Source organism: Gobio gobio (genome assembly GCF_949357685.1).
Source record: "Gobio gobio genome assembly, chromosome: 24".
Lineage (NCBI taxonomy): Eukaryota > Metazoa > Chordata > Actinopteri > Cypriniformes > Gobionidae > Gobio > Gobio gobio.
In genome coordinates, this window is record NC_137120.1 from 19,058,306 (window position 1) to 19,075,381 (window position 17,076).

General features: G+C 42.0%; 1 protein-coding gene across 1 annotated transcript in view; it reads right to left on the reverse strand.

The window, feature by feature from the left end:
* The window catches only part of kcnh1b (potassium voltage-gated channel, subfamily H (eag-related), member 1b), a gene marked incomplete at both ends in the record, with an annotated part of 91,062 nt that overhangs the window by 45,847 nt on the left and 28,139 nt on the right, over positions 1–17,076 (reverse strand). Inside the window, 2 exons of the mRNA XM_079808335.1 lie at positions 12–264; positions 582–781. Of these exons, the coding sequence (XP_079664461.1) occupies positions 12–264; positions 582–781 (453 nt within the window). The remainder of the gene's footprint in view (positions 1–11; positions 265–581; positions 782–17,076) is intronic.

The window sequence follows — 17,076 nt, forward strand, 5'->3', positions numbered from 1 at the left end:
AATATACTCACCCAAAATAGCAACGACTTCATCGTCCTGGATGACCTCCAAAGACCCTGACACCACAAAGCAGAGGCTGTCCACGCTTTCGCCCGCGTGGTAGATGAGGTCGCCCGGGGCACAGTGGATGGTTTGAAACTCCATGGCAAGGGCTCTCAAACAGCCGTCGCTGGCCAGACGGAAAGCCGGATGTTCTTTGAACACCTTCCTGTTGAGATGAACGCAGATGTCTGCTCGCATGTCTTTGGGGCAAATTTGCAACACCTGCAGAAAGATTTTAAAATTAATGAAAACAATCAAATGCACATATTTTGCTTTGTGATCCCACACATGAACATTAGCGTTGTGCTAGAACTGGTTGTCCAAGCCTTTCACAAATAATTCATGAGATTTTGAGAAGCTGTTCAAAGCCTTACATAACACGTAAGTTAGACTGTGATCTTAAACATTAGAGGGACATTATTCACACATGCTACGGATGTTATGGCAAAGGCAGAACAAATGACTTTTAAAATGAATGATGAAAATAAGCTCCCTGGATAAAGATTGAGATCTGTGAGACTCTGTGCCAAGTAGCCTACCTTATCAGTGTCAATTCCTCTGGACATGGACCATGTGGAGACGATATAGTCCATGACCCTCTCACTGAGGCCCTTGGGAACCTGGTAGAGCTTCAGAAAGTCTCTCACGCTGTTTAACATCTCGTGGTAGCGGTTGGTGTTGGCATACATTTGCTGGAAGATGGTGGTTACATTACCAAAGATGGTGGCATAAAGGAGAGCTAAAAGAAAGAGACACAGGGTTAATCTGACTCTGAAGTAAAAGCAGTACTGAACAAAGAGAAAGCTACAAATAAAGTGGTAGGTACTCTTCAGTTTGCGTAGCTTGTCAGATTCAAACCATTCAATTGGAGTTTAGGTCTGTCTTTCAAAATCTATTGAGTACAGTTGGTTCTCTGATTTTTTAAATTACCACACAAAATCTGGTCCCACTAAGCATCTTTAACCATGTAATAACATTTAAATGTATCATTTGATATAATGAATATAATGAATGTATTGTGTACATGCATGTTTTTAAATTGTACTTATATTTAAAACATAACTGCATGCAATTACAGCTGTCATGTTCTGTTTAGTCTGGTTTAGTTTCTAGTCTTAACTTTCTTTGTCACTGTTTTGCTTTAGTTCTAGTCACTCATTAGTTACCATAGTCTCTGTTTAGTGTCACACCTGTTCTCTGTTCTGTTATTTAGACTCTCTTGTGTATTTTAGCCTTCGGTTTTCCTCTGTTGTGTTAATCGTTATGTGGTTTATGTCGCATTGCTTTCTCTGGTCATCAACACATTCTAGGGGTTTGGAGATGCACTTATTTCATAATGTGATTTCCCCCCAACTTTCCATTCTTTTACTTCAATGAAAGGTTAGGGAATTTTTTTTTTTTTTTTTTTTTTTTTTAATATATGAAAGATCAAAAGGATAAACAATATAGATTTTTTTTTTAACCTTCCGAGACACCTAATTTTGCACTAAAACTACCCAGATAGTAATATAGGAAGTGTCCAAAGCACCAAGACTATAAACAAAGACAGGGTACCTTGTGAAATTTAAGTTCACTTTAGCAATCCTTTTAAAAAGAATACTTATTGTGAAAATAATAAACTTGCAAACTGAAGTGTGCTCACTTGTACCCATTAATGGAGAAAATCTCAACTCTGCCACTTCATTTAGGTTGTATATTTGTCTATGTATGCAGTAGACATCAAGCCTACATGTCCTGTCAAGGACATACAGCAGGGTTGTAGTCTCAGAAACCAGACACTTGCTTGCTCTGCAACCAACTGAACCTCTGACATTAAGGATCTCAACTGCAACAGCCTAAAAGCTGCTGATGTCTTCTTCGGGTCCATTAGGCTACAATATTGATCACAGTCCTGATTGAAGCTGCTCTAAAACGTTTCACCAGGTGAAGCTGAAATGCTCAACCTCAGCATGTACAATTTCTCCAATGGAGCAATGCAGATGTGCTGGCAAAGATATTCAGAAAAGCTCTAAATTTTGAGTAAATCATCCAGGTAGAATCAGAGGGATACAATACTATAATTAGTGTTATTCAGAAAAAAAAAAAAAAAAAAAAAACACCTGTACACAACCTGTACAGTATTAAATGGCCATGACATGTAATTCTTGAATATCGTCACTGCAGACAAACGCAAATTTTGAAACCTCTCGTCTCGCTCCATCAGCAATATGGCTACTTTACAGCTCTACTTTATTGGATCAGTTACATTTCAGGCAATTGGCTTCCAGGTCAGCGCTTTTTTACCGTCCCGTCACCCTCTGTTGCCTTTCGAGGCCTCCCAGCTCACCAGAGGTGATATTAATCAATCCCAGCTCTGCATGTGCAGAATGTTAACGATGATACGGATCTGGTGAAGTGAAAAATCCCACTGGGATTTAAGGCAGCGGATAGCTGATTTATTACTAGTGAATGGATCTATACTGTGCAACGGTAGAAATGTGTCAAATGGTACAGATTTTGCAGTACTGTTTACACAGAGGTATATTTGCATTGCTATCAGCGGGAAAGACTGCTTTACCATTACATGTGAGATCGGCATGGAGGAACATAAAGGGCCCTATCATACACCAGGCGAAATGCGACGGCAGGCGCAAGTTTCAGCCTGACGCAGTTATCATTTTCATGTCCAGCGCCACGTTATTTAAAGTAAATGTATCTGTTCGTCCATGGGCGTGCTGGTCTGAAAACAAGGTATGTTCAGGTGCATTGTTGGCACGTTGAAGAACTGAAAACGACTGTGTCATTGACTGCACAGTATTTATTTAGTTATTTAAAGGACGTATTAGTAATATGAGCCTATAGGGAGGTGCACAAAACGCATACACTCTGATTATTACACACACAGGGATGCGCAGCAGCACACAAGCATTTTTAAATATTAAAAATAAAAGGATTGCCATGCAATGTCAAATCTTGCTGCTATAACCTGCTAATGTTGTTTGGATTCATATCCTATTACAATAACAAAATAATATTTGATTTGTATTAGTGCCGTCTGTGGCGAACAGCGAGGCCGAGGGACCGTGAGGGCGGGACGAGGCGGCGCTCATCAGGGAGGATGAGCGCCAGCTGCGCGCCGCAGCGATCTCGGCCCTCGCGGAGGATTGAGGGACTATAAAGGAGGAGCGACGACAGTGAGGGACGAGAGAGGACCAGGCCTGGATTTTATGTTGTATTTTATGTATGTTTTGTTATGTGTTGCTGCAGTCGACCGTGAGGGGCTGCAGCTTATTATTTTCATTTTGTGTTTATTTGTATGTAGGCGACAGTCGTCCGCGAGGGACTGTCGCCGCCATTTTAGTTTGTGTTTGTTTAATTAAAAGTTATTTTGAATGTCCGCCGGTTCCCGCCTCCTTCTTCCCGTACAAACAATGTTTACTACACCGTCAAATTGATTAATCGCGATTAATAGTATCCAAAATAAAAGTTTGTTTTACATAATATATGTACTGTGTATAATTATTATGTATATAAAAATACACACTCATTCGTGTATATATTTAAGAAATATTTGCATGTATATACTGTATATTTATAATCTATATTATATATAAATCTAAATATTTTATATATAAACATAAATATTTCTTAAATATATAATAAATAAACATCTGTGTATTTATATATACATATTATACACAGAACACACATATATTATGTAAACATGATCTTTTATTTTGGATGTGATTAATCGTAATTAATCAATTTGACAGCACTCATTTGTATACAATATATAATATGCCAAAGTGCAATATTAAAATATGTAAATTCAGTAGTAGTTTGCATGTAAAATGGACCTTCCTGAGAAATCTCCTCCAAATTCACAAATGCTTCATAAACTACACATTTGCAATAGTTAAATCATGTGTATGTAATATGTATGTAATGACTTCCTATAATTCACAAAAAGAGCCCGCAGAAGGAATTGCGCACTGTGTGGACACTGATCACTCATCAGGTGGACTGCAGAGAGGAAGGCCTGTCAGTGGGACAAAAGGAAGTGTTCATCACAGCCAGAGAGTGTAAAGCACACACTCTAAAAGAGAACACACTAATACACCTGTGATGACAGCAGGTTGTGACGGAGCTCAACTCCACGCTTCGTAAAAGCCTGAATAAATGTTGTATAAATCAGTGATGGACAGTATTTTTACTTCGTTACGTAGCCTACATTTTATTTTGGGAAACTTTTACTTCTCTACATTTCAAACCATAATGTCTTACTTTTTAATCCACTGCATTTCATAAAACATTTTGTTCCTCATGTCTGATCCGTGAACGAACTGATTCTTTCCAATGAACTTGTTGAACTGGTAAACAAATCGCACTGGGGTGCACTCCCCAAACGCATCCTGAGTCGACTATGGTTGCAAGTTCCATTGAATTGTGTTGGTAAGACAGATTAATTTGCGTAACAGACTGTTCAGATTGCAGTTGTTTTTAAGTCAACAACTTTTTTTTCCCGGCCAAAATGAGCCAAGAATCAATACAGATATGACACGGAGAACTGATGACAGGGGTAAACAGATTTTATTAACTGAACCAGGATGTGAGCAGATGAGGTGAGTAACAGAAGAGTATATCCAACGGAATGGTAATGTCAATGGTGATATGTCTGGTTGCAGGTGACAAGTAGAGCAGGATGATGGAGCGATGGAGACAAGGAGCCAGGAGACAGGACGAGGAGACACTCAGGAGACTGGGAGAACAGGTAGGCAATCACAGGTGAATCCGTAGAAGCAAGCATAAGCATCCCGCATAAGCGTGAGCGTGTGCAAACGAGACCGGTGGTCGACCTCTACCCCGAGGTGTCGGTCTGTCTGGACGAGAAGAGTGGAAGATCTCAAGTAGGTTTGGGTCTAGGATGTCGTGTCTGGGTACCCATGATCACTCCTCTGGGCCGTACCCCTCCCAGTCGACGAGATATTGGAGCTGACCACCACGACGCCGGGAGTCCAAGATCTCCTGGACTTGGTATGCTGCGCCGTCTTCTAGGAAAAGCGGAGGAGGGGGCTCCGGGGTAATGCCAGGCTCTGAGGAAACAGAAACAGAGGGGTGATGTGGTTTCAGAAGTGACACATGGAATGTGGGGTGAATCCGGTACTGAGGTGGGAGTAGGAGTTTATACGTGACAGGGTTGATCTGCTGCTGGATGGTGAAGGGGCCAACGAATCTGGGACTCAACTTCTTGCACTGTAGACGCAGTCTGATGACCCGGGTTGACAGCCAGACCTTCTGCCCAACCTGGAATGTGGGAGCCTCCGAGCGGCGAAGGTCGGCTATCATCCTGCGTCTGCGAAGGGCCTGCTGAAGTTGATGATGAGCCAAGTCCCAGACCCTCTCACTCTCCCGGAACCAGTAATCAACTGCAGGGACATCGGAGGGTTCCCCTGACCACGGGAAGAGGGGAGGTTGATAGCCGAGTACGCACTGAAACGGGGTGAGGCCGGTGGTAGGCTGGCGGAGTGAGTTCTGTGCGTACTCGGCCCATCCTAGAAACTGGTTCCAGGAGTCCTGGTGGCCGTGACAGAAGGTACGGAGGAAACGGCCAATCTCCTGGATCTTACGTTCTGTCTGCCCGTTCGTTTGCGGATGGTATTCAGACGAGAGGCTGACGGTCACACCTAGGAGGGAGAAAAAGGCTTTCCATACCTTGGATATGAACTGGGGACCCCTGTCCGATACTATGTCTTCGGGGATACCATAGTAGCGGAAGATGTGATTGAACATTAACTCAGCAGTTTCCAGAGCAGTGGGTAATCCTCGTAGTGGGAGGAGGTGGCAGGACTTGGAGAAACGGTCTACCACGAGGACGCAGGTACAATTATCAGAGACTAGGAGATCCGTGATAAAATCCACTCCTAGGTGTGACCAAGGGCGGTTGGGAACGGGCAGAGGATGACGTTTTCCAGCAGGTAGATGACGTGGACTCTTGGACATGGCACATTCCCTACATCCCTGCACGTACCTTCTGACATCTGATGACATTTGGGGCCACCAGAAGCGTTGACGTAGCAGTGAGAGGGTTTCATTGACCCCGGGGTGAATCACGTTGGTGGAGGCATTGGCTGAGGGCAGGGTTTCCTCAGACCAGGAGATGGGACTGACGAATAACTGGGTAGGGATGATGGGCTCAGTCTCCTCTGACTTCTCTTCGGGGCTGTGAATGCGGGAAAGGGCGTCCGCCTTGATGTTCTTGGCGCCAGGTCGATAGGAGATGTTGAAGTGAAACCGTGTGAAAAATAGAGCCCATCTAGCTTGGCGTGGGTTAAGACGTTTTGCCTCTCGGAGATAACCCAGGTTCTTGTGGTCGGTGAGTACAAGGAAGGGGTGTTTAGCGCCCTCTAGCAAGTGCCTCCACTCCTCCAGTGCGAGTTTAATGGCAAGGAGTTTACGGTTCCCGATGTCATAGTTCACCTCCGCCGGGTTGAGCTTGCCGGAGAAGAAGGCACATGGATGGAGATGACTGGGGTTCCCCTGTTGCTGAGAAAGGACCACTCCCACTCCGGTGGTGGAGGCGTCCACTTCCACGACGAAGGGCAGTTCAGGATCAGGGTGGACGAGGAGGGGAGCAGTTGTGAAGGCGGTCTTGAGGGTCTGGAAGGCTTCAGTGGCAGATGGGGTCCAGGACAGAGACATGGGCTTGTTACGTAGGAGACTGGTGAGTGGACTGGTGATGGAACTGTAAAGATGGATAAAACGATGATAGAAGTTGGCAAAGCCGAGGAATCTCTGGAGTTCTTTGACTGTGGAGGGGGTTGGCCAGGACCGGATGGCTTCCACCTTCCCCTCGTCCATCCGGATGCCACTGCGGTCGATGTTGTAGCCGAGAAACTGCACTGAGGGCTGATGGAACGAACATTTCTCGGCTTTGAGGTAGAGCTGGAAGCTCCTCAGGCATTGGAGGACCTCCGCAACGTGGTGACGATGTTCGGCCAGCCACCGGGAGTAGATCAGGATGTCGTCGATGTAGACCAGTACAAACTTGTGGAGACACTCCAGGAGCACCTCATGAATAAAATCCTGGAATACAGAGGGGGCGTTGGCGAGTCCATAGGGCATTACTAGGTATTTGTAGTGGCCGGTGGACGTGACAAAGGCGGTCTTCCACTCGTCCCCCTCACGTATTTGGATGAGGTTGTACGCGCTGCGGAGGTCCAACTTCGTGAACACAGTGGCACCACGGAGATGTTCCAGGGCAGCTTGGACGAGAGGAAGGGGGTACCTGAACTTGACGGTGATGTTGTTAAGTGCTCAGTAGTCTAAGCAGTGCCGCAAGCCTCCTACCGTCTTTACCATGAAGAAAAAGCTCGAAGCAGCAAGGGAAGTAGATGGATGGATGTAACCTTGCTCCAGCGCTTCCTTGATGTAGTCCTCCATGGCCTTCTCCTCCGGGAGTGAGAGGGGATAGATCTTTCCTTTGGGCATTGGTTCACCGGGCAGCAGATCGATGGCACAGTCCCATGGCCGATGGGGAGGCAGCTTGGAAGCCCGTTGGGGACAGAAGACGTCGCTGAAGGGGGCGTAGCAGGATGGAACATCCACCGAATGTCTCTCTACTGGACTCTCGATGGACGTGGCGTAGACTGGGAGATCTTGGGGACGAGGAGTGGGACGTACCGGTGGAGATGGGAAGCAGTCCGGGAAACAGCTGTCACCCCACTTCAGGACCTCTCCTGTCTTCCAGGAGAGGACTGGGTTATGCTGCTCTAACCATGGGCGCCCTAAGATGATGTCAGCGGTGGATTCCTCCAGAACCAGCAGATGTAGATGCTCCATATGGAGGATTCCCACTTGAACTCCGATAGGGCCCACAAAGCGACTAACTTGTCTCCGACTGAGGGGTTTCCCGGTTATCGATTGGATCTGGTAGATGGTTGGAATAGCAGACGTGCGGAGCTTGAGCTGGCGGCAGAGGGTGCCCGAGATGAAGTTCCCGGCTGACCCAGAGTCGAGGAGGGCAGTAACTGGAAGGGAGATACCCGCAGCAGTAAGGTTTACAGTAGTGGTGAGTGGTTTCATCTTATTAAGGGAAGGAATGATTGCACTCACCATAGGACGTGGAGGACGGACTGGGCATTCGGAGATGTAATGCCCAGGAAGACCACAGTACAAACAGAGAGTCTGGGTCAGCTGCCTCTGCCGCTCAGCTGCTGTCAGACGGGAATTTTCCAGTTGCATAGCTTCGTGGGCTGGTTCTGGAGGGCTGACACCATCTGGTCGGCGGAGGAAAGGAGAGAATGACGGCTGGCCCTGGTGTTCTTCGATACACGACATTTACCAGATAGCTGCGAAGTGATGAATGCCACCTTGGCGCGATCATGTGGGTACAGGTGCGGCTGCATCTCCAGGACCAGCGAACATTGTAGCAGGAATCCGTTGCAATCCTCCGCCGAACCAGAGAAGAGCGCCGGTCTGGCCATGGGACTGCCGCACTTGGGGGGCAAAGAAGCAGTGGTGTTGTTTCCACTTTTGATAGATACTGACTACTGCACACCGGGAACACCCCACAAGAGCTTCAGTTTTGAAGATGCTCTGACCCAGTTGTCTAGCCATTACAATTTGGCCCTTGTCAAACTCGCTCAAATCCTTACCCATGCCCATTTTTCCTGCTTCTAACACATCAACTTTGAGGACAAAATGTTCACTTGCTGCCTAATATATCCCACCCACTAACAGGTGCCGTGAAGAAGAAATAATCAGTATTATTCACGTCATCTGTCATAATGTTATGCCTGATCGTGTATGAGCTGTTTCTTTAACTATGAACCTCTAGCCAAGAAGACAAATGACATACTGTTTTATTACATACTGTATTTTTCTTCACCAAGTGGAAATGAAAACCAGTCATGAGGTAAAGCCACAGCTGTCTGGAGGATAAAATGTGAGTTAAATCAGTCTGCTTGACTGTAAAAATGAACTGAAAGTTTTTTGGTTAAACAGAGAGAAATTCAAAGGTCTGCTTCCTCCTTATGATTTAACTAGTCATTGTTATATGTTTTCATAATGCAGCTATTGAAAAAAACAGAATACTCAATGCAGTTATATCGCCTCAGATTGTTTATTTCAACAACACATGATCAATAACCTTGCCATCACATTTATTGCACCAGTAAAAGTAAAGGTTTGCCTAAATTAAAATACTAAATATGTACTTAAGTACAGTAACAAAGTAAACTACTACGAAGAGAAGGCTACTTCAGTACTGTTCACTACCGCATGGTTACAGTTAGTGTTTCTACAGTAAATAAGTAAATATTGGAGTGTGTGTATTGAAAAGCCTTCTAACTGCATTGTTCATGACATGTTTCTCCTGTTTTTCACATCAGTGCTAAGTTTCATTGGGTTTTAGACTAGTTTAAATCACTATGTCCTGGTTTCACAGACAAGGCTTAAGGCTTTTAGTCCCAGACTAAAATGAATGTTTGAGCTGTTTAACTGAAAACAACTTGCACTGACAAATCTTAAAATATGTCCGTGCCAACACCAGTAACGTTTTTTATAAGGCACGTATATAAAAGCTACTTAAATGTCCTAATTGAGCTAAAGTCTAATCCTGGTTTAATATAAGCCCTGTCTGTGAAACCAGGTCTAAGACGTGGGTTTTGTAACAGAGAATTCTGCAATGGCTCACATGAGAAAATTGGGTGTCGTTCCCCTCGGTATGCTGCACTTAATCTAAAGAGATGGGTCTTATGATTTTTAGTCAAAGTCAAATGGTTTGGAAAATCAATTCAACAATGATTTTTTTCTCATAACTGAAAGGCTTGCTTCCCTACTATATAATAGTATAATATAACTAATAAACAGTAGTACATACAGTATTCAAAAAACAGTAGGCGAAAAGTCCCCGATGACCTACTACTTCTGGTAAGATTCTGGTGTGCATACAATGGACACTTTACTATCCCATGAGGCCACAGGAGAGGATTTGTGAATGGCAGTGAAGCTGATGCTGATCACATAATAATGACAACATGGCGAATGTAGTTGTCATAGACTGTGGTATCACAGGAAGATCAAGGAAGCCAAAGATGATTGAAAGGTAACCAAGGATTTATTAAATGAGATAATTAAACAGACACAGCTGAACTAAATTAACTCATAATGATCCAAACACAAGGAGTGGTAGGAAACTGAACACAGGAACAAAATCAAACACAACACACTTAACATGTGACATTACCCCCCCCCCCCCCTCCCCCCCTCCCAGAAGGTGCAACCTCGCGCCACAAAGAGTCCAACTGGGGAGGTGGGGCGGGCACCCTGGCGTCCTGGAGGTGATAGGTAGATGAGCAAGGATGATGCGGGCAGTTTAGGATGACTCCAGGGTGGTGCTGGTATTCCAGGGAGCCATGGCGGTTCAGGGAGCCACACGGCTCAGGGGACCACATAGGCACAGGTGGCACAGGTGACCACATAGGCACAGACAGTTCTGGAGGCTGCCTCCGTGGATGGGTAGCAGACCACCTCTCTGGACTGCGGAAAGGAGACAGAGCCCTTTCTGGACTGGGGACAGGAGACGGAGCCCTCTCTGGACTCTGGTCACGGGCTGGAGACCTCTCTGTACTCTGGTAACGGGCTGGAGCAATCACTGAACTCTGGTCAGGGGCTGGAAGTGGCTCAGACCAAAAGTCTATCAGCCAGTGGTTCTCCACTGGACTCTGCACGGGACAGGGACAGGAGAAGTCAACGGACTCTGGACGTGGGCAGGAGACGTCAACGGACTCTGGACCTGGACAGGAGATGTCGCTGGTTCAGGTATGGCGACGGCCATCTTGGTTGAAGATGCTGAGGTGAACGCAGGATCCGCCACCTTCGCTCCGAGGTCAGCACTGTTTGATATCAGCTTCCGGGCTCGGGGAAACACGAGTGGCCAGGAGGGAATGGAACCCTTGAAGAGGCATGTGGAGGGTGCTGGCTTTGGGTGAGTTGGAGTGCCTACATGTTTTTGGCAAGGGACTGGATGATAGTCCACCTCACCAGGTGGAACAACTCAACAAACTCCTCCACATATGTCTCCAAAGGTCGTCCATCTTATTGGATATCTAGCAGTCTCTGAGTTGTCTCCAAAACCATTTTTTGAGGTCTGGTATTCTTTCATGGACTGGGTATCACAAGAAAATCAAGGAAGCCAAAGATGATTGAAAGGTAACCAAGAATGTATTCTCAATTCAGAAACATACACTAACAGGTGAGACAGTGTGCTACACACAGACAATACCAGACAAATGAGAACTGAAAAGACTGCAACTTAAATAGTGAACACAAACTAGATAATTAAACAGACACAGCTGAACTAAATTAACTCATAATGAAGGTGACCGTGGAAACAAGGAGTGGCAGAAAACTGAACAAAGGACCAAAATCAAACACAAGCAAAACAGACTGAACATGTGACAGTATAAGTCCAAATGTAATTTATTAAGTCATGCTATATAGTATGTGAAGTAAATTTAAATTCAAAGTCAGTATCTACTCACACTGTACACAATTTCGGATGCAGCGTGTGTTTATGTCCTAACCAGTTGCAGCTACGAAGAGTGACATTTTGTTGCTTTTTTTGTTTTATTTTTGTAATGTAGCACTGGGTAGCTCAGCCCACAATTAATTATTAGTGTTCTTGCTCCATATAGATGTGCAATATTAAACATTGAATATGTTCTGATATGGTTAATATGGTTTTGATTGTTGGGCACCAAACAGTCTTTTTATTTTAGAGTGGACAGACAAATTTGTTTCTGAAAGTCACTAAAAAAATCAACAAACTGCAACTTTTACATCCTCTCAAGCATTTTGACAATGATTTGATTGCATATTTGAACAAACCAAACACTGTTAATGGCATCCCACCCACTCTCAGGGGCGCTCCGCTAATGAAATAATCATCACTTTAATGGTCTCTGTGTTATCACTGAAGTGTAACAAGCTTATAATGAGCCTCCAGGGTGAGATGAGAAAATAAGTAACAAACAGAGTAGAGAAGAGTAGCTGACAGGCCCTATGAGAGCTCTCTTTCTCTCTCACACAGTGAGCAAAACTACTGTGTCAAATACTGACAATTAAATGATTCTGCCAAAGATCAAGAAACATCTACTTTAAGAACATATGGTTTCTTAGAAATCTTTACTCTTTTTTTACTCTAAACTCTTTAAAAATGTCAGATGGTACAATCATTAAAGTAAAAGTCATTAACACAGTAACATGTATAAGGTCTTGAATGTAAGTTTACACATTATAATCATTTAAATTATTTTCATGAATTTAATTCTTATTGAGCTTGGTCTATTTTTATGGTTTTCTTCATGTTGGTTGTACTTTGATTTTACAGACAAGTTTTATATTCTTAATATTAAGCAAAAAAAAAAAGAGAGAGAGACTAATAGAAAATTAGGTAACACTTTAGCTTAGGGTCCAATTCTCACTATTAACTAGTTGCTTATTTGCATGCATATTACTAGGATATTGGCTGTTAAACCCTTTAAGACCTAAGGGTATTTTTACAATACATTTTCCGCCTGGTTTTATTTACTAAAAAAGCTTGTAAAACATCAACCCTGTTGTGCACAGACAATTGACACACCTCTTTTTTTTCAAGACAAGTTGCACTATCAGTATATTTGTGTTGCATTGATGTCACCTGAATGTAAAATAAGTTATGGGACCATAAAGACAAATGAAAACATAAAACGGAAACTGAATCACTCAAATATTTATTGAAAACACACACACAAATAAATAAAAGCTAAGCATATTTCCTCTGGAAAACAGTTTGTTCAAGTCTTTGGAGTCCTGGAACTCAGGAATAAACATGAGAACTTATACAGAACCAAAACTATTTACATTTTTCCAAAAAAAGTCCAGGCGTTTTTGGCCTCTTTGGATTTTGGATATTCACTGGTGCCAAGCCTCAAAACAGTTCCTATCAGGAACTTCTCCTCAAACTTTCTCCTCAAACTTTTTCCTCAAACTTTCTCCACAAAACTACTCAAAACTGCAGCGCGTCTCTCTCTCTCTCCACAATAACAGAGCTGTGGTTCATGCGTAATGACGCACACCAACGTGGATGACGGATCAGTCTGTCATTGGTCAAACCCTCATCCAAAATGGCAGCTAGCATCGAGCTAGCAGCAAAAATGACGGAAAATGTATAAATTATGGACATCAAGTGGATAAATCTTGGATGTAAGCGTTTTGATTTATTGCTGAACAACTCCAAAAAGATGCACATGTTCCAGGCTGGATAGAAAACCTTCTGTAAAGGCTACAAAGACACCAAAGACACCCCCGTGATGGCTAGCTCGTTAGCTTTCTGCTGGAAAAAACGGTAAGAAAATCGATAAAAGTTTCATGAAATAATATAAATATTTATCGGAGGTGCCGTGTGACGTCGTGGGCGATGCCGTCGGGCTCTGAGGGTTAATTAGTATAAAGCACATATTCTACATCCCTTAATCCTACCAATACCTAAATCTAACCTTACTAACTACCTTACTAACTATTAATAAGCAAAAGTTATAGTTAATAGTTAATAGTGAGAATTGGACCCTAAACTAAAGTGAGACCAATTGTAGCAATGAATTAAACACAGCAATTTAGTGCTCATATATTTATGAATAAGGTCAAATTTATATTATATGAGTAAATAATACAGCAGACCTCTAAGATGCACACACAGGTATTACCATGGTTTTTAAAAGTGGAATATTTTGGAGTATCATTTATGAACAAATTGTTCTTGAATGTGGTAATTGTTATTTACACAGTTTATATTAATATTCAGAAATCTGAGATTAGAAATATTTAATTCTGATAAAGTTAATTAACAGAAATTATTTATTGAATTGATCAAAGGTTACAATGAAGACTTTTACATTACAAAAGATTTCTATTTCAAATTAAATGCTGTTTAATGCAAAGTGAATCTTTGGTGAGACTTGAAAAATTAAAAAATCTTACCAGCCACAATCTTTTAGTGCAGTGCATATAAAAAATTACCATGGTAAACCTTTTGTTGCCCGGTACACATTGTACCATTTTGAGCTTAGTTTCAGAAATTTAACATAATCATCTCACAGTGTGTTTTCCGCTACAACCTCCCTACAACAATGTCAACTGACTAGCCAATAAAAATGCAACATGAAATGGCATATTGATTAATGCAACCTGGTCATAAAACTCAAAACTACCTACCTCAAAGCTCCTTTTGCAAAATTGGCATGCAAAGCATGGCCTCTTTTCCCTAGCCATGATCGCATCCATATTCTCCTCAATCGCTTCCTCTTTTTTTTCAGTGCACATAAAAACCACAATAGCCAAAGTGTGATTCATCTTGCTCTATTTGTTTACCACTAGCGCATGCTGATGACATTTATTCTACTAACGATTCAATAGGTGTCATCATCGTACTCATACATATCAGTCTACATGTCATACCCAAGTTTATTAGATCCATGTCATACAGTGTGATTTGTGATGATCTTATAGGATTGCCAAAATTGCACTGTCTGTAGCAGGCATTAGTCTTGGTTTGTATTCAGACACACTCTTGCAGTGGCCCTAATTGTCCTGCTCCCATTTCCAGACCAACTGTTTCAGCATTCATACTCAGGAACACTGAGTGCACACTCATTTATGTACATTTCCTCTTTAAAGGTTTTATGTACATTAACTCTTTAAAGGCTATATGTACATTTCCTCTTTTAATTCTCATTACTGTAATCTGAAATGCTTTATTTTCTTTAGGCGGATTCTCATTTCTCCACGTGTGTGTGTTGAGAGAGTGTCACGCTGACTGAATGTGTCCCTGCTGTGTTTCCTGTGCATCAGCAGGATCACACTGGGATCTTCTGTCTTTCTGTCAGTCTCCCCCCACTTTTATGACACTCCACATCACCGTCACCCTCAGGCGACCAGCAGCATCACTCACGCCTTGAACGGAACAAACCCACAGAGACTCTACACAACCATGCTACGATGCTACGCTAACTGTGCACACTAGCACAGACACCCACACACACACACACACACACGCACACACACACACACACACACACACACACACACACACACACACACACACACACACACGCTGAGATGAAAGCAGGGTGATCATGTCGCAGACAACAATTTGGGAAGGCGATCAGTCACCAAAGAAACATTTAGGTTTTATGCTGGTAAAATCCAGTTACAAATTTGCACCTACATTCAGAATACACTCATAAAAATACCAACAAGATAGAGTTTAGCTGTATTATGGTGTAGTCATATTAACATGTCAACACTTAACTGAATTGAGCTGAATAACGACTACTGGGTAACACTTTATTTCGATGGTCTACTTTAGACATTCTATTGACTAAGTAAATTTGCAACCATCTATACATGTCATGTTATATAAGATACTTTGTTTTTGTTGTTCTTATGGTGACTTTTTAACATTCTGACAAGGGTCTACAGATGAAAAATAGCCCTTTTGGCTAATTCTGGCACAATTACAGGCATATTTATTGATGTGCACTGCCCCTGTAAACAAATAGACTAAACTAACACTTTACAAAAAGGTTTCATTAGTTAACATTAGTTATATGTATTAACAAGAACTAACAATGAGCAATATATTTGTTACTGTATCTGTTCATCTTTGTCAACATTGCATGCCAACTAACTCAATAATTTGCAACTACATGTCAACTAACTCTTAATAATTTGCCACTACATGTCAACAAACTCAATAATTTGCAACTACATGTCAAATAACTCCCAGTAATGTGCAACTATACAGGTCAACTAACTCAATAATTTGCAACTACATGTCAACTAACCCTCAATCATTTGCAACTACATGTCAACTAACTCTCAATAATTTGCCACTACATGTCAACCAACTCAGTCATTTGCAACTACATGTCAACTAATTCAACAATTTGCAGCTACATGTCAACTAACGCTCAATAATTTGCAACTACATGTCAACTAACTCAATACTTTGCAACTATAGATGTCAACTAACTCAACAATTTGCCACTACATGTCAACTAACTCAATAATTTGCAACTACATGTCAACTTACTCTCAATAATTTGCCACTACATCTCAACTAGCTCAATAATTTGCAACTGCAACTAACTCCCAATAATACATGTCATGTAAAATAACTCAATAATTTGCACCTACATGTCAACTTACTCTCAGTAATTTGCCACTACATCTCAACTAGCTCAATCATTTGCAACTACATGTCAACTACATGTCATGTAAATTAACTCAATAATTTGCAACCACGTGTCAACTAACCCTAAATCCTTTGTAACTACATGTCAACTAACTCCCAATCAATTGCAACTATGCATGTCAACTTACTCTCAACAATTTGCAACTACATGTCAACTAACTCTCATTAGAGTATTATAAGACTGTTAGTATATGTATTAGGGTTTGTGCTAGTAGAATAAGTTGACATAAGACGTAACTATTTTGTTTTTGCAAATTGAGGGCTAATTTATATGAATTCATAGGATCTCGTTTGTACGTTTTTGTACTTGGGTGCCACTTTTTTCATTTGTACTATACATTTCTGTACAAATAACATAATACAAATTCATTAAAATCCCCATCTTGTAAAATAGTTTCCTAATGAGATTTTTGGAGAGTTCAAGTTGGTCTCGAAAATTAGCCGCATTGACCAAGAGAAAGCATATAGGTTTGAAAATGATTTCTGTGCACTATTGAAAATGGACCCATTAATCTCAAATTTCACTGAAATGTTGCTAATGTGACAACACTTTTATCATACATAATTAATTAACAAATAGCAAGAACTATGTGTAATTGTGAGCAGCTCCAAAAAGTACATGTAGTTAAGTAGAAGGACTCTGTAATAATGTATCTAAGTAAATGAAAACATTAACAAAATAAAATAAAGTGTGACCTTGTATTTACTGTGGTAATCAACAACATTCCATAGATGTGGCCAAAAATTGGTTTAAAACCAAG